This window comes from Trichechus manatus, unplaced genomic scaffold, assembly GCF_000243295.1.
Source record: "Trichechus manatus latirostris isolate Lorelei unplaced genomic scaffold, TriManLat1.0 scaffold00189, whole genome shotgun sequence".
Classification (NCBI taxonomy): domain Eukaryota; kingdom Metazoa; phylum Chordata; class Mammalia; order Sirenia; family Trichechidae; genus Trichechus; species Trichechus manatus.
In genome coordinates, this window is record NW_004444125.1 from 3,515,437 (window position 1) to 3,539,494 (window position 24,058).

At 36.4% G+C, this 24,058-nt stretch overlaps 1 protein-coding gene across 17 annotated transcripts in view; it reads right to left on the reverse strand.

The window, feature by feature from the left end:
- PUM2 (pumilio RNA binding family member 2) overlaps nt 1-24,058 on the reverse strand; it is a 104,487-nt gene that overhangs the window by 51,736 nt on the left and 28,693 nt on the right. For 8 of the 17 annotated variants that reach the window (XM_023741755.1, XM_023741756.1, XM_023741754.1 and 5 more), the window contains exons 2-4: nt 15,430-15,498; nt 7,916-8,024; nt 478-665 (exon numbers count right to left, since the gene is read on the reverse strand). In XM_023741755.1, the coding sequence (XP_023597523.1) occupies nt 478-665; nt 7,916-8,024; nt 15,430-15,480 (348 nt within the window). In that variant the 5' untranslated portion in view covers nt 15,481-15,498. Of the gene's footprint in view, nt 1-477; nt 666-5,987; nt 6,139-7,915; nt 8,025-14,356; nt 14,482-14,816; nt 14,849-15,429; nt 15,507-17,516; nt 18,966-24,058 lie in introns of those variants that run through there. The other 9 variants (XM_023741751.1, XM_023741759.1, XM_023741749.1 and 6 more) reach the window with 5 other exon arrangements.

Below are 24,058 nucleotides of genomic sequence, written 5' to 3' on the forward strand. Positions count from 1 at the left end.
TCTTATTTTAATTTCGTAGTCAACTAATTTATCAAAGGCCAAAAATTGAGTACAATTCAGTGATTTATAACAGAAGGGCTAAGGCAACCTTAACTATAGCGGTGCTGGAAAAGCAGTAACACCACGAATTAGATTATAGAATTCTATTTAGTGCACAGACAATTTTGCAGAACATATTCCAGAATGTTAGACTTATGCTAAGTTACTTTCAGATCAACCACTACCATGAATAAGTATTTTTAATCTTGTAAATTATAATTTTAAATTAGTATTTGATTTTTGTAACATGTTTATTATAAATACCCCCAATAGATCTATCATCTCATGTATTCAAGAAGTGGCCAAAAGAAGAGTACTAGCAGTTCCCAAATTTCCTTTAGCTCTAGGAAGGGCAAGGAAAGTACACTAACTTAAAATGAAGGTAACATAATCAAATAACAAGCAAACAATAAATATTTCTTCACTCAAAATACTTACAAAAGTTCCTTTCCTAAATCGAGAATCCAATTTATCGGCAGGAGAGGAACTTAATACATATTCTACCATGCTCACACCAAGGCCTCCACTTTCTGATCGCGGAGACAGTATTGCATTTACTTCACTGTTTCCATGAAAACCTTGTCCAGATCTTCTCTGTACCATAATAGGCTGGGACATTGAATGGTCTGTTTGAAAGAAAGAATGCAGTTATATATTTATGTTTTTAAGCTAAACAAAAATGTTTTTACACAAATTAAGACACCAAGGAAAAAAAAATCATTATATTATTTTATTTTAAATGTTATTATCTTTATAAAAAGCTCTTCATTCTGTTGCGACTCAATAGCCTGGGCACATCTCTTGAAAATACAGATGGGAGAGCCATTTAGTAGTAAACAAGAAGCAAAATAAAAAGGTCAAGGAGGTAGAAATGTTAACCTGAAGGCTAAGTTGTCTGCAAGCAACATATCAGAAATTAAAATTCTCTTGGTGATGCTGATTAATAATAAAAAATTTCAGGGATAAGGACTAGAACAAAAATAACTCTTTCCTAATTAGCAAGGGCATTTTTCAAGCTCATAGTTAGTTATGTTACTGGACAGATTGTGAATGTACAGTTATAATGCTATAAACACAAATGAGTAAGTTTAGAAAAACCAGTAATAGCATAGAATTTTCTATTTTTGATGGAAAAACAAAGTGTCATCTGAAGATTTTTTTAAAAACTCTCTTCTAGGATACATAAGGAGCCCCAGTGGCACAATAGTTAAGAGCTCGGCTGCTAATCAAAAGGTCGGCAGTACAAATCCACCAGCCACTCCTCGGAAACTCTACCAGGCAGTTCTACTCTGTCCTATAGGGTTGCTATGAGTCAGAACTGACTCAATGGCAACAGGTTAGGATAGGCAAAATTTTTCTATTTACTTTTGTTTTAAAAAAAACTATTCACCTAACGTAAATATCTTTTCTATATATTTCTTTAGCAACAACAAAACAGTACTTAAGATCTGAGACCTAACAAAATACAAGTACGATGCAACATTTGGGACAGTATTCGGAGTTCAACACCAAAAAAAGGAACCAGTAAGTTACCAGCTACTTCCAAACCAGGTACAATACTCAGGATTAGATCTAGCCTTTAAAGGGCAATAATAAGGGTGTTAAGTCTTCATTTTATTAACTGTAATAATTTTTAAATGTTTGTTACTTTTGTTAAAGCATATTAAGACATTCCCACATCAGCACCTCTACTCATGTGAAATTAAGGAGCCCTGGTGGCACAGTGAATAAAGTGCTCAGCTGCTAACTGTAGGGTCAGCAGCTCGAACCTGCCAGCTGCTCTGTGGGAGAAAGATGTGGCAGACTGCTTCTGTAAAGACTGACAGCCTTGGAAACCCTATGGTGCGGTTCTACTCCATCCTACAGGGTTGCTATGAGTCGAAATTGACTCGACAACAATAGGTTTGGGTTTGGATTTAGTTTACCTATGAGAGATTAGTCATTAAATCCTTTTATTGAATCATTCATGAATTCATTTACACAAATATTGTTTTACTGCCTCTTATAACACAGTCCCTGGGTGGTGGAATCAGTTAATGTGCTGGGCTGCCAACTGAAAGGCTGGACGCTCAGTCCACCCACAAGCTACTCAGAAGACAGACCTGGAAATCTACCTCCAAAAGATCAGCCACTGAAAACCCTATGGCGAACAGTTTCTATTCTGCCACACATGGGGTCACCATGAGTTGGAATCAACTCAACAACAACTGGTTTTATATGCTGGGCATTGTGCTACATGTGGGGAATCCAACAACAAATAAGACAGCTTCTACCCTGATGTGGCATGACTCAAAAATGAGAAAAAATAGCTGCAATCATTCATTAACAATTAAAAAAAAAACCGTTGATGTCGAGTCGATTCCAACTCATAGCGACCCTATAGGATAGAGTAGAACTGCCCCACAGAATGAAATGCAACACATAAACATCGATATCCTAGGCATTAGTGGGCTGAAATGGACTGGTACTGGCCATTTTGAATAGGACAGTCATATGGTATACTATGCCAGGAAATGACAAATTGAAGAGGAACTGCATTGCTGCAATGCCTTCGTCAAAAAGAACATTTCAAGATCTATCCTGAAGTACAACACTGTCAGTGATAGGATAATATCCATTTGTCTTCAAGGAAGATCAGTTAACGTGACTATTATTCAAATTTACGTACCAACCACTAAGGCCAAAGGTGAAGAAATAGAAGATTTTTACCAACTTCTGCAGCTTGAAATTGATCAAACATGCAATCAAGATGCATTGATAATTACTGGCGACTGAAATGCAAAAGTTGAAAACAAAGAAAGAATAGTAGTTGGAAAATGCGGCCTTCGTGACTGAAATGACGCCTAAGATCACATGATAGAATTTTGCCAGACTAATGACTTCTTCATTGCAGATACCTTTCTTCACCAACATAAACAGCAACTATGCATGTGGACCTCACCAGAAGGAATACACAGGAATCAAATAAACTACAACTGTGGAAAGAGACTATGGAAAAGCTCAATATCATCGGTCAGAACAAGGCCAGGGCCCGATTGTGCAACAGACCATCAACTGTTCATATCCAAGTTCAAAGGTGAAGCTGAAGAAAATTAAAACAAGTCCATGAAAGCCAAAGTATGATCTTGAGTGCATTTCACCTGAATTTACAGACCATCTCAAGAACAGATTTGACTCACTGAACACTAATGACGGAAGATTAGATGAGTTGTGGAATGACAAAAGAATACCATACATGAAGAAAGCCAAGAGGTCATTAAAAAGACAGGGAAGAAAGAAAAGACCAAAGTGGATATAAGAAGAGACCCTTATACTTGCTCTTGAATGCAGAGTAGCTAAAGCGAAAGGAGTAAAAGAGCTAAACAGATTTCAAAGGGTGGCTCAAGAAGACAAAGTGTTATAATGAAATGTGCAAAGACCTAGAGAGAGAAAACCAAAAGGGAAGAACACGCTTGACATTTCTAAAGCTGAAAGAACTTAAGAAAAAATTCAAGCCTCTAGTTGCAATACTGAAGGATTCTATGGAGAAAATATTGAACAACACAGGAAGCATTAAAAGAAGATGGAAAGAATATACAGAGTCATTATACCAAAAAGAATTGGTTGACGTTCAATCATTTCAGGAGGTAGCATATGACCAAGAACCGACGGTACTGAAGAAAGAAGTCCAAACTGCACTGAAGGCACTGGCAAAAAACAAGGCTCCAGGACTGACAATATCAACTGAGATGTTTCAACAGATGGATGCAGCACTGGAGGTGCTGCTCACTCTTCTATGCTAAGAAATTTGGAAGACAGCTACCTGGTCAACCAACTGAAAGAAATCTGTATTTTTGTGCCCGTTCCAAAGAAAGGTAATCCAAATGAATGTGGAATTTATCAAACAACATCATTAATATCACACACAAGTAAAATTTTGCTGAAGATCATTCAAAAGCAGATGCAGCAGTGTACTGACAGGGAACTGCCAGAAATTCAAGCCAGTTTCAGAAGAGGATGTGGAACCAGGTATATCACTGATGATGTCAGATGGATCCTGACTGAAAGCAGAGAATACCAGAAAGATGTTTACCTGTGTTTTATTAACTATGCAAAGGCATTGGACTGTGTGGATCATAACAAATTATGGATAACACTGCAAAGAATGGGAATTCCTGAACACTTAATTGTTCTCACACAGAATCTGTACCTAGACCAAGAAGCAGTCCTTCGAACAGAACAAGAGGATACTGCGTAGTTTAAAGTCAGGAAAGGTGTGCGTAAGGGTTGTATCCTTCCACCGTACTTACTCAATCTGTATGCTGAACAAATAATCTGAGAAGCTGGACTATATGAAGAACGGGGCCTTAGGATTAGAGGAAGACTCATTAACAACCTGTGATATGCATATGACACAACCTGGCTTGCTGAAAGTGAAAAGGACTTGAAGCACTTACTGATGAAGATCAAAGACCACAGCATTCACTAGGGATTACACCTCAACATAAGGAAAACAAAAATCCTCACAACTGCACCAATAAGCAACATCATGATAAATGGAGAAAAGTTTGACGTTGTCGAGGATTTCATTTTACTTGGATCCATGATCAACACCAACGGAAGCAGCAGTCAAGAAATTAAGACACAATGCATTGCGCAAATCTGCTGCAAAAGACCTCTTTAAGTGTTGAAGAGCAAAGATGTCACCTTAAAGACTAAGGTGTGCCTGACCCAAGCCACGGTGTTTTCAATCGCCTCATATGCATCTGAAAGCTGGACAATGAATAAGGAAGACCAAAGAATTGACGTCTCTGAATTGTGGTGTTGGTGTAGAATACTGAATATACCACCGACTGCCAAAAGAATGAACAAATCTGTCTTGGAAGAAGTACAACCAGAATGCTCCACAGAAGCATAGATGGCAAGACTATGTCTCACATACTTTGGGCATGTTATCAAGAGGGATCAGTCCCTGGAGAAGGACGTCATGCTTGGTGTCTTAGTCATCTAGTGCTGCTATAACAGAAATACCACAAGTAGATGGCTTTAACAAAGAGAAGCTTATTATCTCACAGTCTAGTAAGCTACAAGTCCAAATTCAGGGCATCAGTTTGAGGGGAAGGCTTTCTCTCTCTGTCAGCTCTGGAGGAAGGTCCATGTCATCAATTTTCCCTTGGTCTAACAGCTTCTCTGCGTAGGGACCCTGGGTCTAAAGGACATGCTCTGCTCCCAGCACTGCTTTCGTGGTGGTATGAGGTCCCCCACTCTCTGCTCGCTTCCATCTCACACCCCAGGAAAACTCCCTTTACGCTGGATCAAGGATGTGACATTAGTAAGGGTGTTAAAATCCCACCCTAATCCACTTTAACATAATCTAATCTTGCCTCATTAACCACAGGCAGAGATCAGGATTTACAACACATAGCAAAATTACAACCACAAAATGGAGGACAACCACACAATACTGGGAATCATGGCCTAGTCAAGCTGACACATATTTTTGGGGGACACAATTCAATCCATGACATTTGGTAAAGCAGAGGGCCAGCGAAAAAGAGGAAGACCCTCAACAAGATGGACTGACACAGTGGCTGCAACAATGGGCTCAAGCATAACAATGATTGTGAGGATGGCACAGGACTGGGCAGTGTTTCGTTCTGTTGTACACAGGATCGCTATGAGTCAGAACAGACTCAATGGCACCTACCAACAACAAAACTGATTTCTAATTTTCTCATGTTTCCTGGTAAAAGACTAATATTCACGTTAAAAATTTTATCTATACAGCTAAAAACGTTAAGTTAGGAAAGGGGGAGTTCACTAGAATTATAAATTTGACATTAAAAATAAATTATCAGGAATGTATAAATGTGTTGCTTAAAAGTTTTCCTGCAGGTAGTATAGTCCTCCAAATGTAATATACCAAAAATATTTCACAACCATCGATCTTGAAAATAATCTCTCATTACCATGTTGTGTTGAAGATATTCTGCTTTCGAATGCCCGAAAAGACATTTTGTTCTAGTAAATAATTAATCATTTAACCTTCAAAACAAAATCAAAATACGTCCATCTACCAAGGTACCAAACACATGTGCTTTTTAGCAAAGAATGTTCCTTCTGTGGAAAAAAGGAAAAAGAAAAGAATGTATCCCAGCATCAATCACCAAATGATTTCAACTATGTGTACAATCTAATACAGGTTAATGCTAATTCAGATTTAAAGAAAAATCTTGAAGGCCAGGATCACATTTCATTTATCTTTGTATTTTCCAAATCTGCTATATGTAGGTATTATTTATTGATTAAACTCAAAGAAAATTTCCAACATTTTGAGGAAATTTTTATCAAAATAAATTGTTACCAAACGTTTCAATCTATTTCGACTATAAAAAAGTACTAATCACTAAAAATTTTCTAGAATTTTCTAACTTTTTGGGTTTTAGCTTTCTGGCAGGCAATTAACTTTAACAAGTTTAAAACTTATAAACGTGCTTAAAATCTTTTAATTAATGGTGACCACATGTACAACAGTAACGTTGTGCAGTCCTGTGTCATCCTCACAATCGTCAGCATGTTTGAGTCCATCCTTGCAGCTACTGTGCCAATCCATCTCACTGAGGGTCTCCCTCGCCCTTGCTGGTCCTGTACTTAACCAAGCACAATGTCCTCCTGTAGTGATTGTTCCCTCCTGATGATGTGTCCAAATCTAGCAAGTCAGACAACGTTCTGTTGTGATCCATAAGGTTTTCACTAATTTTTGGAAGTAGACTGCCAGGCTTTTATTCCTAGTCTGACTTAGTCTGGAAGCTCCACTGAAACCTGTCCATCATGGGCGACCCTGCTGGTATTTGAAATATTGAAGGCATAACTTCCAGCATCACAGCAACACACATGCCACCACAGTACAACAAACTGAAAGGTGGGTGGTGGAATTTGATAATTATTTTTTATATTAGTTTGGTCACTTAAAATAGATTAATCACGTTGCTTAAACTTAGTCATAGGAAGAAAAAAAACTTACCTGTAAAATATTAGCTGCCATCAAATCAATTCTGACTCATGGTGACCCCATGTGTGTCAGAATAGAACTATGCCCTATAGGGTTTTCAAAGACTAACTTTTCAGAAGCAGATCACCAGGACTTTCTCTTCTGAGGTGCCTCTGGGTAGACTGGAACCTCTAACCTGAACCTCCAATCTTTCAGTTAGAAGCCGAGAATGTCAACTGTTCGTACCACCCAGGAGCTCCATTTGTAAAATACACGGGGATAACTGTACACCTTTCACATTTTATTAATCAGAAACATTGTAAAATATAGTAAGTAAAATAATGTGCTAGTATAAGACTAACAATGCTCTTTAATTTACCAATAAATACTGTCACTTCTACAAATTATACTCCTTATACATGTCAGTTTATTTTGCCTTAAGTCTCTCCCCACTACTTACGGAGTATCATAAACATTCAAAGCTCTGCTAGCTTTCTGGGAGTTCTAAGTTACTGAGGAAGTTATTTCCTTTCTGAGTGTAGCTAATGTCTACTACAGTTAGACTGAGCTGCAATTAGATAACTCAGACATTGCTATTTAATACAATTTGAGATTGAAAATTACTAAGGGTAAATTAATTTTTTCTCTGTTTTAATGGAAATTCTGAATTTTGTAATTAGAATTAATTTCAAATAAAACTTAGTAAAATCCTATTGTGATGAAAACTTGTAATCAATAAACAGACTGTCAGATAAGGGCTAAATGACATAAGAAAATGTGCATTATAACGATTTATGAACAAAGATACCACAAAATTTCTCCCAATATTTTCTGGGGTAGGCAAGGTTTGTTTAAAAGAACTCTGAATAAATTCCTAATTCTCACACATACACCAAAATAACTTACGAGAAGTTCCCCATGCAGTCTCTCTCCATTCATCATCCCCAAGAAATATGCCTTTTTGTCCATCTTTTGTTGAATCATCAGGTTCCCAAAACTTTTTCGTAGGCAAAAGCTATTTGGGGAACAAAAGAAAATAATTAAATTGTACTCTAATCACACAGTACCAATACACAGGAGAAAGTAAACGCACCAGTGATACATGTACAAGTTAATTTTCAATGCTGATGAAAACTCAGTTACCTATTTCCTAATTTGACTCATTAACAGTAACACCCAACTTATATTTAGGTACTGGCTATAATAATTATAGACCTGAACATTAATCAAAGTCCACTTCTGACTTTTCTACAATTTCAAATGATTTTATTATTATGTGATTTTCTTTATAAACTTCATAAGGCTTACTAAATTTCTTATTCAAGAACAGGTCATTAAACAAAAATGTCTACAGGAATGATTAAAATTTTTCTTTCACTTCCAAGTGCCCTTTTTTGTGGATCACTTCTCCTATCCTACAGCTTCCAGCACAGAAAACATTTTTCATTCTTATTTCAGTTACTCAATGGACGTGAACGTCACAACTCTTACTAGCTCTCAAATACCAGCAACTTGTCAATTCCAAATCAGAGTTCTATGGAGACACATAAGAAGGACCCCAAATATTTGAGATAACAATCTCAAGCCTCTATGCTCTAACCTATATTGTCATATACACAGTTCATAAAAATTGTGATGATATAGCCATTCACTGATTACTCAAAATGTACACTTCGCTAACTACTATTTATTCTTTACCAGATCTCTTCTCTCTACCTTCTCTGACCACTCAGAGGAGGTAGACTGGGGATATGTATGCTTGAAAAGAGATTAGTTTTCTGAGAGATAATGCATTTTTCATACAAGCATTTGTAAGACTCGTATCACTCTCAACCCATAATCAGGTGCCCAGTCTCTCAGTGCCCTTTATCAAACTTATATACACTTCTATTATTAAATTACCTGTGTTTGCCTCCTTAAGGTCACGATGACCTCATCTTCAGAGAGCTCACAACACACAAACTATAATAGAATGTAACTCAGTAACACCTGAATTGGGTCTGAAAGATAAGTAAGATTGTGTGTGTGAAGGGTGAAACTAGGAGAGGAGGATGAGAAGGCAGAGAAAAGCATGAACAAAGGCAAAACTTGAGAAAACACAGTGAGTAAAACAGAGAATGAGATGGAGAAACAGATGCAGGAACGTCAGAAGTTAATGCTAACTAGGTCAGATTAAGAGGAAGCTTAAAGACATGCTAAGGATATTGGATGTTATACTGAGAATATACTGTGAACGAAGAGAGGTTGGCAAGAGTGACATCATTATGTTTTAGAAACAACTCAAGTGGCAGTAAGAATAATGGGTAGGACGGGGGAAGAATAAAGGCAGGAAACCACTTAAGAGAATTACAACGGGTTCCAGGATAGCAAACACTAAAACAGGGTACTGGCAGAAAAAACTAAAAAAATCTCTACTGGATTTGAGAAATATTTAGGAGAGTCAATAGGATCTGAATATAAATGAGGTAGGGGTGGATAAGAAAGATAAAACTTTAAAATCTAGGTAGCAACGCAGATGGTAGTGCTGTTGATCAAAATGGAAAACACTGGAGAAACAGCAGGGTGTTCTGCTATTGTTTTTTAGAAGGGGTGGGAGAGGGGGAATTCAACTTGGCCATGTTCCTAATTTACAGATCAATTTTAAAAGAAACTAACTTCTGCTATTTGAGAAAAGTTTTTGTATGTTAACATCTTCCTGGGCTGCAAATTATTTGTAATATAGACATTTAACAATAATCAGCTTTAACAAAGATTCCAGTAAGTAAAATGCAACCTCTGTTTGGTCTTTTTTTTAATTCATTATAAAAGTCATGTAAATATTCAAATACAATGTAAAGCTGATAATGCAATATTAAAGCACCATATCTGATATACTTAGCTAACTGAACTTTCATTTATAGCAAAACCTAAGTCAAACCCTTCAAAATACTAAATAGGCAGAAGTGCTTTTACCCCATACTTAATGAAGGAAAATATTTCGGTATCAAAATAAGAGTAACAAATAAGGAATCTAAAATAAAGACAAGTTATAACTACTAACAGAAGCACTTATTGCAGACAGAGAAGTGTATGAAACAGACCAATCTTCTGAGGTAGCAGAAATAATAGAATCCTTTTGAGTAGACTATTCCAAAGTCTTCTGGAATAAGACTGAACATAGTGCCTTCATAGGTCACTGTTTAAAATGTAAAATGCACAACTCAAAACAAACAATGTCAAGCACTTACCAAGTGTGCCTACTTTTTGCTAGCACTGTTATATGAGTATCTCTTCTTTTTGCAAACATATGTAAACTATCATGCACAGAAATACAATTTAATAGCTAATAAAATTGACATTTCTCCTGCCAAAGGCCTTCACCAACATTCTAGAAACAGCCTTCTGTGACAGTTTAGAAATTGATTTCAAATATTTTTAGAGAAACTACTACCTTATGATCAAGAATAGGTTAAAATGGACAATATAGGGTAGAGCAGCAAGGATAGAACAGTTAAAAAAAAAAAAAAGAGTTAAGTGATGCACTGATTGAACAGCAATGAAAACAGGTATTTGCCCTGAGGACTCTTTTACTTTAGTAGAAATGGAAGAACATTACAGAAGGGCTGAAATCTTCAAAATCTGTAAAATAAATGATCTAGTATGACTTCATATTAGTTTCCTAATTCACAAAAGCTCTAATGCAAGGTCAGGCAACTCAGTATTTCTTGTCAACCTGCTTCTCTGTCCTTCCAACTCAGAAATAATTGAGTGGACATACAAATTCATTTCCAAACTGTCTACTGTTTTATAAGTTCTTTCCTTCAAGAAGCATTAATGGCTTGCCCTGCCCATCTCCACAAATAAATCAGTCAGCGTCCTACCATACTACCTTAAAAAAAAAAAGTCTTGCTATAAGGAATGTGCTATGACTCACATTTATACTTGAGTTTTCTAGTACAAATTATTATGTGAAATCTTCAAAACCACCAAATTAACAAAATCCAAACAATAAAAAAGATGTAAAGTTGAAATGTCTACATTATGTTTTAAATGAAAATGTTCATGTAACTCATCATTCAAACTGGGATATTTGACAAACAGGGTGCCAAGACAACAGGTATATATGGAGACTATCCTAGGTAGATCAGGATAAGGTCATACTATTTATAATGGAAGCACATAAAAGATAGGCATAGATGCTGATAACTAGGTTGTGTAGAGAACAAAAGAAACAAAGTTAACTCCCTAGAACCCCAGATTGGTGCTTTTCCAGACTTTATCTTTTCTGTTAATAAAAGATATTAATACTTAATTTTTTCAACTTAGACCACTTGCCCAAATCTTCTCCATTCGTAATATCCCATAATATCATGAGCAAACATTATTAATGCTGTCACTTTCAATGGAAAGTGGTGTAAACAGCAAGGCCAGACTGCTGTTCAAGGACTATGATCTGACTTTGACTCAGTTAATTCAACTTTTTGAGCTTCAGTTTCCTCATCTGTAAAGTAAAGGATAATAATAAAGCTCCTGCCATAGATTTATTATGAGGATAGAATAAAATAATGTAAATAAACAGCTTGGCACAGTATCTAGCACACAGCAGACATATAAATACCAGGTATCTTCACCACCAAACACATGAATCCTTTATTATTATAAAACATTAATGACACACTGGCCAACATTTGAGTGGTTGGTTATTTTAAAGGTCTATAATATTATTCATTATAAAGACTGTGTCTATAGTCATTTGCCTTTTTTCCTTGAGTTAGTCTGGGTATCCTAGAGGGATCATGAAATCCCATTACTTATTATTTATGAAGAAGAGCTGGCTAATATAGTCATATTTTGCATAAGAAAACAGAATCAGAGGTAAAATAAATTCTTCAAGGTTACATACACAGTTAGTAAATGGCAGCATTAGGATTTGAACCACTAATTCTAAAGTCAATTCTCTTTACATTTAACTACCTGAGATAGTTCCTTCCAAGTCATCAGTATTTTAGAAAATTTTCAGTATTCAAATACTATTACCATATTTTATGCAAATAATGTGCGTCTTCTATGTTTCTCAACCGGTCCCCTACAAGGTATTTTCGTAAGTGCGCTATGCTAATTTTTTTTACAGCAAAATGTAAAAAAAATTAACATAGCAGCATTTATGAAAATACCTTGTAGGGGAAAGGAGCAGACAGCAAACAAATGTAGAAGGTATGCATCATTTGCATAAAAATTCAGTAGGTATTATAAAAAAGTAAAAGTTTAAGATATCATTATGATATTCTTCCTATAAAATGGGGCCAACTCATTATAGTGGATATACATTAAGATAGGAGTGTGGAGATACAGATTATGTAAACAAAACTATGGTCAGCTACTTAAAACACTGTGTTTGAAACAAATGATTTCCATGTCAGTTATCCCTAAGCTCAGATCAGAGCTGGCGCATTTGAGAGGTATACATACAAAAGGTTATTCTTATTACTGTAGTCAAAGAAGTCAGTCTTATGAAAAGTCATACTATTCATGACTGATATAAGAAAAAAACAGAAGTCTCCTTACTTCTCTACCCAGTATGTTTCCCACTTCACTTTACAATATCTGGGATCTTGTTGTTTGCTGTTAGTTGCCATTGAGTCGATTCCGACTCATGGAGACCCTACGTGTGCAGAGCAGAATGGAGCTTAGTGCATAAATATTTTAAATGTTATTGTGTCACAAAAGAAAAGAGGGAGCATTATTTATCATACTAAGCTATGAAAATACTTCCAAAATAAAACACATTAACTCAGTGATTTAAAGTTAAATTCTGGGTTCCATGAAGAATTTCCGGTAGAGTCCTTTTTCCTCTTATTTGAAAAGTAAATAGGTACCTAGTTACATATGTACCAACAACCTGGAGATGATAATAGGTAGAGGTATGTGTCTCTGCAGTGTAGTTGACTAAAACATTATCCTAATAAAGCTGAGTTCAACCTCCTATGGATTAGCTTTGCTCTTTTTAAGCCACACGACATTAATTCATGTCAGAAGGTCTTTTGACAAAAAAGTGCTATTAATAAAAAAAATGGAAAGGATGAGTTTATAAATGGATGAATACAAATCTGTTCCTACTGCTGAATGAACAACTAGAAGAGACTGCCCTTCTGATAATGGGTCAATAAAGTCATCATGAGTTACAAAAAGCAGCACATTTGAAATTAGTCCTATATATAAATCTATTAGACAGCTACAATAATTTAAGACATAATAAGCAAAAACTTTATTTTTTAAAGAAAAAGTCGAGACTAGGGAAATCCATTAAAAAAGGACTTTGCATTAAAAAACATACAAGCAGTTTTAGAAAACATAAGAGCCAGAAACTCGAGGCTGCTTTCAATTTATTCCAATGAATAAAATCTGGGAAAAAACAAAACAAAAAAACCTCACCTGTCAGGAAAGGAGGAGAAGACTGGTGAGAGAGAGACAGGCAAAGAAGGAAATCCCAGAAGGTTCCCTGCTGCCTATGAGATGAGGAAAGATAGAAAGGCTTGTGGGAGAGAGAACCCAGAGTCAGAAATCTGAGGTTTCTTAGCTATCTCTTAGAAGTAACAATAAAAATAACTTAGTGAATAACAGCTTATTTTAACGTACATTTTTATTGGATGAAGGTCACAGATACACAATGACCTGCTGCTATCCACCATGTAGCAGCCAGTTTAAACCCTGGACACTTTCACTCTGCATGTCTGACATTTCCATGGAGGAGGCCTCGATTTAAGCTTATTTAACTTAACATACTAGTCAACCCAGCTCCTCTTTTCCAAAAACCTCACATACACCTCTCTTCTACCCCCGAACAACTAACCCCTTTTAACCACTGACCATGACATTTTTTGAACTGCAAAGCATTTGGAGTTGTCAAATGCTATTTAGAAAAGAAGGAAAAAAAGAATCAACTTGTAAATACATATACAATGTACATGTGGGAAATAAAGTGTAGGGGGTCTAACTAAAATTAAGCAGGGGTGTGACTCTCTTTGCTCTTAAAAGAATCAGCAAATTTACGCTGGTCACAGACTGGAAAGTTGAAACACTGTTCAGACCTGCTTTTAAGATATGCTAGTCTGCCTTCCAAAGATCAAAGAAAACAAGCAAGTGACAGGAAAAGAATGAAAGCCCTTTTCAACTGCCTCTTTCATTCCCACATAACGTACATAATGTATAAGTAGCCACTACACTGCAGTGAAGCTGTAAGTTTTTTGTTTGTTTGAATAAAAAAACTATTCCCTCTCTCAAATTTCTCTTAGGGCCCAGAATTTTACCTTATGCACTGGACTAACAAGTTTATTTTGGCAATACTTAAGCTTAAGCACCTTAACTCACCCTTAAATCAGTCCTCTGAAAATGACAAACTCTTTGGAAAACGCTGTTCTGGAGAAGGGGAGGGTTAGCTAGCTGCAGGGTGCCCTCTTGTGGCCCAGAGGAGTGACTGGACTCTTTTTCTGCATCTGAAGAGCACAGCATTGGATGGAGTGAGTCTCATGAAGGTCTAATCTACCAAAGTAAAATAATCTCCAGGAGCAAGCAGTTAATTACACGTTTTAGATCTGTTCACTGTTACTTTCTATGATCAAAGTCCATATTACATTAGGTATTACAGAACTTGACAAAGATGTGACCACAGGGGTTTTCATAATCCAAGTTTTCTAATTATTCATTAGGTATATGGAAAAGCTATGTATTTTTGATATCTTAAAATATGTAAGGGTGAGGTTAAATAGTGTATGTGAAGAAAATTATAGATTAACAAGACTGACAAAATCCATCAAAAAATTTAGAGTACCTACTGTGTGGTACGCATTCAAAGCTAACAACCTACAAGGGAGAGAGACAAATATAAAACAAACTATGACCAATAATATAATAAAACCATGTATTAAAAACTATGAAAAGTCAGATGAGGTAGTAATTTTACTGCAGATAGTAACAGGAGAACAGATAAACGAGCCTTTTCAGTAGCGTCTTACGGAGGATTAAGAGTTTATTAAGCAAAAAGCTATGGGTGAACAACAAAGACTTTACAAGGGAGAATGGCGAACAGTCACGTGTGGCTAAAGCAAAGGTAGCACACATAAAAAATAGCAGGACAAAGGTAAAGCAAGTGTTTTCTTTTGAGCAAAGGTTAATTATGGTTCATTACCAAACACAAGATATTCTCTAAGCAATTCAATCAGATAACCTAGATAATCACACTAAAATTACTGTTAAAAGTGAAAAACAAAACAAATGCTCAAAACCTTAAAATCACTACAACTACAGAACTGTGTGACCTAAGATTAAACCCAACATCATTTAGGAGATGTAACCATCATTCTCAAGATTTACGGTTAAAAAATTCTCAATGGCTCAAATAATCAAAAGTGAGGTATAAATTCTTAGTATTCATAAATATTTACCTCTCCCATTCCCCGAGATTCTAATGCAAGAGCTTGAAAATCATGATTCATTTCATCCACAGATCAAACCTGTTGAATAACAAAAACAAAAATTAGTAAAAAGGTATCTTAAACAATAGACTGCATCGACTATTTGTATATTATATTGCTGGTACTACTGATGTTAGCATGACCTGAGACAGGCAAAAACTGATTTATCTACGAAGACAGGTTTTCTCAAGTACAGCACATGATAACAATCTACAGTAAAGTATGTGGGAAAACCTGGAGTTGAGGGTCCTTGTTGGATTATTCTGTATGCCAACAGAAAGCCTTACTAACTCCTTAGCAATGGAATAGGTGGATAAAGATTAGAAAGGAGCTCAGGTATCAAAATAGTTATCTTCTTCTTTATATCACTTATTTAAAATTATTATTTTGCATCACATCACAGCACAGCACAACATAACATAAAAAGAAGGTCAGTGTTCATAGGTGCTCTCAAGGTAGAAGTAAGTGCTCTCTATTATAACAAACTGGGTTGGAAGAAACTAGAAGAATGTGGGAACATGGGTGACAAGACTCTCAGACAAACCAAGGCGGATGGAGCCTCTAGTTCTTAGAGGTGAAGTGGAGAGGTGTAGGGGAGGAGAGGGGTCAACAAGTCAGACCTGGGTCTACAGAGGCAGAGGTGACTGAGGTGCCTCCCCCACACCCCAGTCCAAGTCCCTCCCTCCCTACCTGGCCCCCTGACCTGGGCCTCAGACAAACATCACCACAACATGGTCACTGGAACTGAACTGTGGCATGCTGGGGATGTAGTAAAATGGGCGATGAGGCTATGCTTAGTCACTTTGTGCACATTTGTGTCTCACTCTCTGTAATGGATTAAACTGTGTCACCCAAAAGTATGTGTTGTAAATCCTAACCCCTATACCTGTGGTGGAGCCCTGGTGGCATAGTGGTTAAGTGTTACAGCTGCTAACCAAAAGGTCGGCAGGAGTTCAAATCCACCAGGAGCTCCCTGAAAACCCTATGGGGCAGTTCTACTCTGTCCTATAAGGTTGCTATGTGTCAGAGCTGACTCTAATGGCAACAGGTTTTTATTATACCTGTGGCTGGAGCCCTGATGGCACAGTAGTTAAGAGCTCAGGCTGTTAGAAAGCTCAGCCTGTTAGAATGCACCAGCCCCTCCGTGGAAACCCTATGGGGCAGTTCTACTCTGGTTTATACCTGTGGTTATAATCCCATTTGGGAATGGGTCTTCTTTATCATACTAATGTAGCAGTATTAAGTGTAGGGTGTGCCTTAAATCAATCTCTTTTGATAAAAGAACAGATTAAGCAAGCAGCAAGGAAGCAGAGATGGGGGAAGACAGATGCCCCATCAAGGAACCCAGAAACAGAATCTGAAAAAAGACAAGGACTTTCTCCCAGAGCCAACAGAGAAAGAAAGCCTTCCCCTAGAGCCATACCCTGAATTCAGACTTCTAGCCTCCTAAGCTGCGAGAAAATAAATTTGTTAAAGCTCCCCCTTCCGCACTCTCAAAAATTATTTTGCATTATTTCTTTTCACAGTTAAAGTTTTTCAAAATTTCCCAGCCTTTCAATATTTGTAGCTCTTACACCAATGTTAAGTAAAAACAAACTTCATTGCAAATATTTTAGTAAAATATTTGCAATAAAATAGTAATCCAGTTCTATTTCAATGCAACATATAAATTAATCTGTTGTGAGAGTAGCTACAGTATTCAGAGGTTTCCTGAAGAACAACTCTTTTCCTTTCTCCTCAAACTAAAATAAAAGCATATTTTTATATCTTCCCATTCTTAACTAAGGGTTTATATTGCTTTTTATCTCTTACGTGACAGTGTGTTTTGAGTCAATGGCCTCCTGCAGTAGTACTGCTGGAGAAAACATTTCAAGATGAAAGTCACTACAAATTCACTGCCTTCAAATGCAATTGGGCCTTACAATGTAATCCTATTATTTTCCCTAGTCAATTCTCTCTCTCTAAAACACCACATTTGATATTATGAAGCACCCCTCCCTTCTTCAAATACTCTTCATTGTTACTACTTTGTCTCTTATGAAAATTCTTCTTATTACTTTGTTTCCAGTGGCGTCTTCTCAGGCTTCTTCACAGACTCCTATTTTCTCTCCAATAAAAAATGTTAAATGTTAGTGCCCCTCAGAATTTTGTCCAAGGCACTGTCTTCTCTACCTTGTATCCTGAGCAATCTCATCCACTCTCATTGCTTTAAGTGCCACAGATCTGCTGAGGACCCCACACATTTGTATTTACAAACTAAATCTCTTTCTTCTTCAAAATTTCCAATTATCTCCTTCCCTCTCCTCCTACCCCATGTACCACAGGAACATCCAACTTACACTTTCTTCCAACTTCTAACTTTAATTCTTTCCTTTCTTATACTCAATATCCAATCACTTACTAAGTCCTGTCAAGGTAACTTCCTACCTCGCTTAAATCCATCCATTTCATTCAATTCCAACTGTCTCGTTGTTCAGACCACTACCACCCAAAATACTGTAATATTTTCCTGTTTTCCCATCCTGCAATCTAATCTCCAAATGTAATCGGTCATCTTTCTGAATCATATGATTTGATCATGTGACTTCCATAAATCTTGCCATTGGCCTTAAAGATGAAGCTCAAATTCCTTAATGTGGCTTACATGGAGAAAAACATTAGACTCGAATTACAGTTCTGGCACCTACTAGTCTGTAACTCTGGACAACTAACCTAAACTTTCTTTTCTTAATTTCCTCATCTGAGGATAACTGCAGTACCTGTCACATGGACTTGCTATGAAAACTGAATTAGATAACTTAAAACAGTTCTTGGAACACAGGCAGTCAAAAGTGAGGTAATAAAAAGCTCTTCAATCTTTTCATCAACTGGACTAAAAAATCAGACGTTCATATGCAAAAAAAAAAAAAAGGAATCTTAACACAAACCTCACACCTTAATATAAAAAATAACTCAAAACAGATCATACACATATAGGTAAAACTTGAACTAATAAAATACCTAGAAAAATACAGGAGAAAAATGTGTGACCTTGTGTTTGGCAATAAATTTTTAGAGCAACATCAAAAAGCACAATCCATACAGGAAAAGACTGATAAACTGGTCTTTATTAAAATTAACAACTTTGCTCTGCAAGACACCGTTAAGAGAGTGAAAAAAACAAGCCACAGACTAGGAGAAAATATTTACAAATCACATAGCTGACAACAGACTTGTATACAGAATATACAAGGAACTCTTTAAAAAGATCAACAATGAGAACGACGAATCCAATAAAAAATGAGCAAAATGCCTTAACAAATACTACATGGAAGGAGAGATAAAGAAAGCAAATAAGCATATGAAAAGATGCTCATCATTACTTTAGAGAAATACAAATTAAAGACTATTAATTAGATGCAACTACACATCTATTAGGAGTCTCTCGGTGGAGCAAATGGTTAAGTATTCCCTTACTAGCTGAAAGGCTGGCAGTTCAAACCCATCCAAAGGCATCTTGGAAGAAAGGCCTGGTGATATGCTTCTGAAAGGTTACGGCCTTGAAAACCCTATGGAGTACTTCTACTCCACATACATGGGGTTGCCATGAGTTGGAAGCAACTCGACAGCAAATAACAACAAATGCATCTATTAGGATAGCTAAAATTAGCCATCTAAAGATACAACTATTGGTCTCTTCTAGTCCAGAGCAAAGAAGAGTGAAAAAAAACTAAAGGCTCAGGGGAGCAATTAGTCCAAAGGACTAAGTGACCAGATGGGCTCACAGCCTACACAACACCAAGACCAGAAGAACTAGACCGTGCCTCACTACCACTACCAACTGCTCTGACTGGGATTACAATAGGGGGTCCCAGACAGAGTGGTAGAAAAATATAGAACAAATGATCAAATTCGCAAAAAAGACCAGACTTAACTGGTCTGACAGAGACTGGGGGAACCCCCGAGACTAGGCCCCCAGACACCCTTCTAACTCAGAATTGAAGCCACTCCCGAAGTTCAACTTTCAGCCAAATATTAGGCAGGCTGATAAAACAAACAATAACACACGTGAGGAACATGCTTCTTAGATCAATCAAGTATACAACATCAAATATGCAACACTTGCCCCAAAACAAAAACGAGGAAGTGGGAAGGGACAGGAAAACTGGACCAACAGAACCAGGGAACCCGGGATGGAAAGGAAAGGGGGAGAGTGCTGACACATTGGGGGACTGCAACCAATGCCATGAAACAATTTGTATATAAATTTTTGACTGAGAAACTAATTTGCTCTATAAACTTTCACCTAAAGCACAAGAGAAAAAAAGCCACAATTATCAAGTAAAAAAAAAAAAGCTAAAATTAAAAAAGAAAAAAAAAGCAACACTGACTATACCAAGTGCTGACAAGAATGCAGAGTAACAGCAACTCTTAACTAATCACTGGTGGGAATGTAAAAAGCTAAGACACTTTGGAAAACAGTTATGCAGTTTCTTAAAAGTTAACCACACCATATAACCCACCAATTCCACTCCTAAGTATTTTACCCAAGTAAAATGAAAATGTATGTTCACACAAAACCTATATAAATATCTATAGTAGCTTTATTCCACAACGCAGATGTCCTTCAACAGATGAATGTATTGCAAAACAAGAAAGAAAGAAACTGAGACCCCGACTGACTTATTCCTCTAAGTACACAGGAAATTTCACAAAGGTCACTGCCCAATTTGCAGTATACCCGAGAACAGGTAAAAAGGAACAAAGACACACTGGAGACACAGTGATCATTAAATCGTGCAAACCCCCTTGGTGACAAGACATTTGTTAACCATGAACTCAGTTAAAGTTTACTTTGTGCAAAGAATTTAACTTTGTTCAAAGTAATCTGGTTTTCGCCCTTGTTTCCTGAGAAGATAATTCTAAACCTTTGAAGTTTCCTGAATAACTGAGATACTTTTATTGTGCAAATAAATGAGGGCTGGCCAGTAAACAAGGACCACCAGGTTAACTCAGGAAGGAAAAGGAACATGGTGCTGTTGTCAGCTGCCATCAAGTCGGCCCCCAGTTCAAGGCAACCCAATGCACAATGGGATAGGACCACTGTGATCCACAGGATTTTCATTGGCTGATGCTTTGAGAAGTAGATCACCAGGCTTTTCTTCCTAGTCTGCCTTAGTCTGGAAGTGCCACTGAAACCTGTTCAGCATCATAGCAACATATAAGCATCCATGGACAGACAAATGGTGGCTGTGCATAAGGTACAGTGGCCAGGGAACTGAATCCAGGTGTCCTGCATGGAAGCTGAGAATTCTTCCACTGAACCACCACTGCCCTCACTAATTACATTAAATGTTAATAAATGCAGAGACTGTAAGAATGAATAAGACCCAACTACTATATATGCTGTCTACAAGAGATGAACTTTAAATATAAAAGCAAAGATGGGTTGAGGGTGAAAGTAAACAGACGTGTGGAAAAGATATAAAGGCTAGCGTGGCTATATTAGTATCAGATAATGCAGACCTCAAAACAAAAAGTATTCTCAGAGATAAAGAGGGATATTTCAAAATGATAAAAGGGTTGATTAATCAGAAGGCATAATAATAAATGTTTGTGTCTAATAACAAAGTTTCAAAATACATGAAGCAAAAAATAATTGAATTAAGAGAAAGACAAACTCACAATAATCTATTTCCTACCTAATTCCCATTCTGCTCCCTAAATAATCCAGTTACTTAACTCTTGACATCAATTCCCTTTATCCGCTAATAAATTAGCCAGTGAATATCAAGCTGGACCTAATAATAATACAATCAAAAGTCCAAAGGCTATCTAAAGTCTCACAGACGAGTCAGGTGTATATCTGGGCTTGAAAGGAGGCAGTTTCTGAGCAATATAGTAAGATCTTTCCAAATCGCAAATGTTATATTTATTCATTTTACATATTTTTGACAAGCATTAGACCAAGAGACTAAGCTACAGGTTATAGCTATACTAGATGTGAGAAACAATAGCGCTGTGGACGAGGCACTTATTTAAAATAAATGATACTCGAAAGGTATTTCATAAACAGGAGTAGAATTCAAAAGTGAACTGTTATGCGGAAGGAGGAATGGAAGAAGGTGAATTTAAGATTTCTAACTTGAGTAACTAGGTAGATAGTAATACGATTAAGAAAGAGACAGGAGGAATAAACATAACTGAGAGATCATTAGTTCAGCTTGAGAAAACACTGAATAGTGGTTAAGAGGAGCAGCTTGAGAATCAGACAGACATAGGATTAAACCTAAGTTCCATAACTTCCTAGTACTGTGATCTTTGGCAAGTTATTAACTTCCCAGGGCCTCAGTTTTCTCCTTTGTAAAGTGAGAAAAATATGAAACCTCAGAAGATTCTTTTAAGGAAAAAGATCACACATTTAATACATTCAGCACAATGCCCAGCACATATTAAGCACTTAGCAACATAGGTGGTTATGTTAATCTTTTGTCATACAAGTGGGACATCTACATGGAGAAATAACAAGTACCTGGAAATATACATCAGGTCAAGGCTAAAAGTAAAGAAGTGTTCAAAAAAAAAGATGGGAACATTTCAAAAGGTCGCAGGAGCCAGCTTTAAGGGGCTTCTACTAATCAAATCAGGAAATGGACTGCAATCTTTTGTATATTAAAAAAGTTTATACAGAAAATAAATTAGGAAGTAAAGGAACACTCTTACAGTGGTTTAAACACCAACTAATGTTGAAGAAATTACAGTATTAGAAAAATCACCATTTTGTAACCATCATAGTAACTGATTCATTCCCAGTGATATACAAATAGCCAACCATCACAGGAAAGGATGCTAAAGGTTATTAGTCATTAGAGAAATGCAAATTAAAACCACAATGAGGTACCACTTCACACCAGCACCTGCTCCCTTAGGGCAGTTCTACTCTGTCCTAGAGGGTCGTTATGAGTCAGAATCAACTCGACAGCAAGGGGTACGGGTAGGATGGCTATTTAAAAAAAAAAAGGAAAATAATTAGTCCAGGATTTGGAGAAAATGGAACTCACACATTGCCGGCAAGAATGTAAAACGGTTCAGCAACCGTGGAAAACAGTTTGGCAGTTCCCCAAAAAGTTAAATAGAGAATTACCATGACCCAACATTTCTGTTCCTAGGTATATACCCAAAAGAAAGGAAAAAAAGGTACTCTAATATATGTGCGTGCATGTTCACAGCAGCACTATTCACAATAGCCAAAAAAAAGTAGAAACAGCCCAAATATCCATTAATAAATGGATAAACCAAATGTAGTATATACATACAATGGAATATTATTCAGCCATAAAAGGGAATGAAGTACCGATATTAGTTACAACACGAATGAACCTTGAAAACATTACGCTAAGTAAAAGAAGGCCATCACAGGTCACATACTGTATGATGCCATTTATATAAAATATCCAGAATAGGTAATCTATAGAGAGAATGCAGACTGACAATTCCCAGAGGTAAAGAGAAGGGTAGAATGGAGAGCAACTGCTTAACGGGTACAGGGTTTCTTTTGCGGTTTTAGAACTAGATAGAGGTGGTGGCTGCACAACACTGTGAACTTAACAAATGCCACTAAATTTTTTACTTAAAAATAGTTAATTTTATATTACATAAATTTCACCTCTATTTTAAAAAAGACAGGAAAAAAATAACTGAATTAATATCATGTTAAAGTAGTATACGATCACCTTGACTTGATCTGAAATAAATGGTGTGCTAAGGTTTCAACTGCTACAGATGGCAGAAGATAAATGTAAAAGTGCCAGCTAAACTATAAAACACTAAAGGTACCACAGTCGTTAAATTTATTTCAGTAAATTTATCTGTAAAAGAGGAATTTAAAACATGTATTTTTGTTTGTTTTTAAATGTAGATTTTTTTTTTAGCTTATAAGACTGGTATGCTCTTTTTGTTGAAAATTTGAATCTTTAGCTATAGAAAGGAAAAAAATTACTCTCAAAGCCTGCTACCATGATAATTTTGATGTTTTCTTCCAGTTTTTCTCAGCATATTATAATATAAATTGGGATCATACAGTTACATGTTATGTAAATTCTTCAGAAATATCACCTTAATGTTTATATGAGAGTCCATTACGTGTCTCTTTCATACATGATTTAACCATTTACTGTTACTGGACATTTAGGTTGTTTCCAACATTTTGTAATTTTACATAAGTACATGAAGATTCCTAACTGAACTCCTTTCCAGTTGAAGTATTTCTGAAATTAAACTAAATTTGATCATAACTGATTCAGACAAGAATCAATGGATACTAAAACTGGCTGATGGAAGTCTGATGAGGAACAAGGATATTTAAACAGTCTTAATGTTATTTCCTTATAAATAATGTATTAAATACAAACTTGAAAAAAGTAACTTTCCAGAGATGAAACCCAGGGACACCACCTTACCCAAGTGATCAAAGTTAACATCATCAGTAATGAGACAGAGAACACAACATCACAAACTGACATTGTGGGCCCCCTATTGTGAAGCACAAGAAAGAACATAATATCATTTATGTGTTATTCCTAAAAGTATAACCTGAATCAAATCATTAGGAAATGACAGA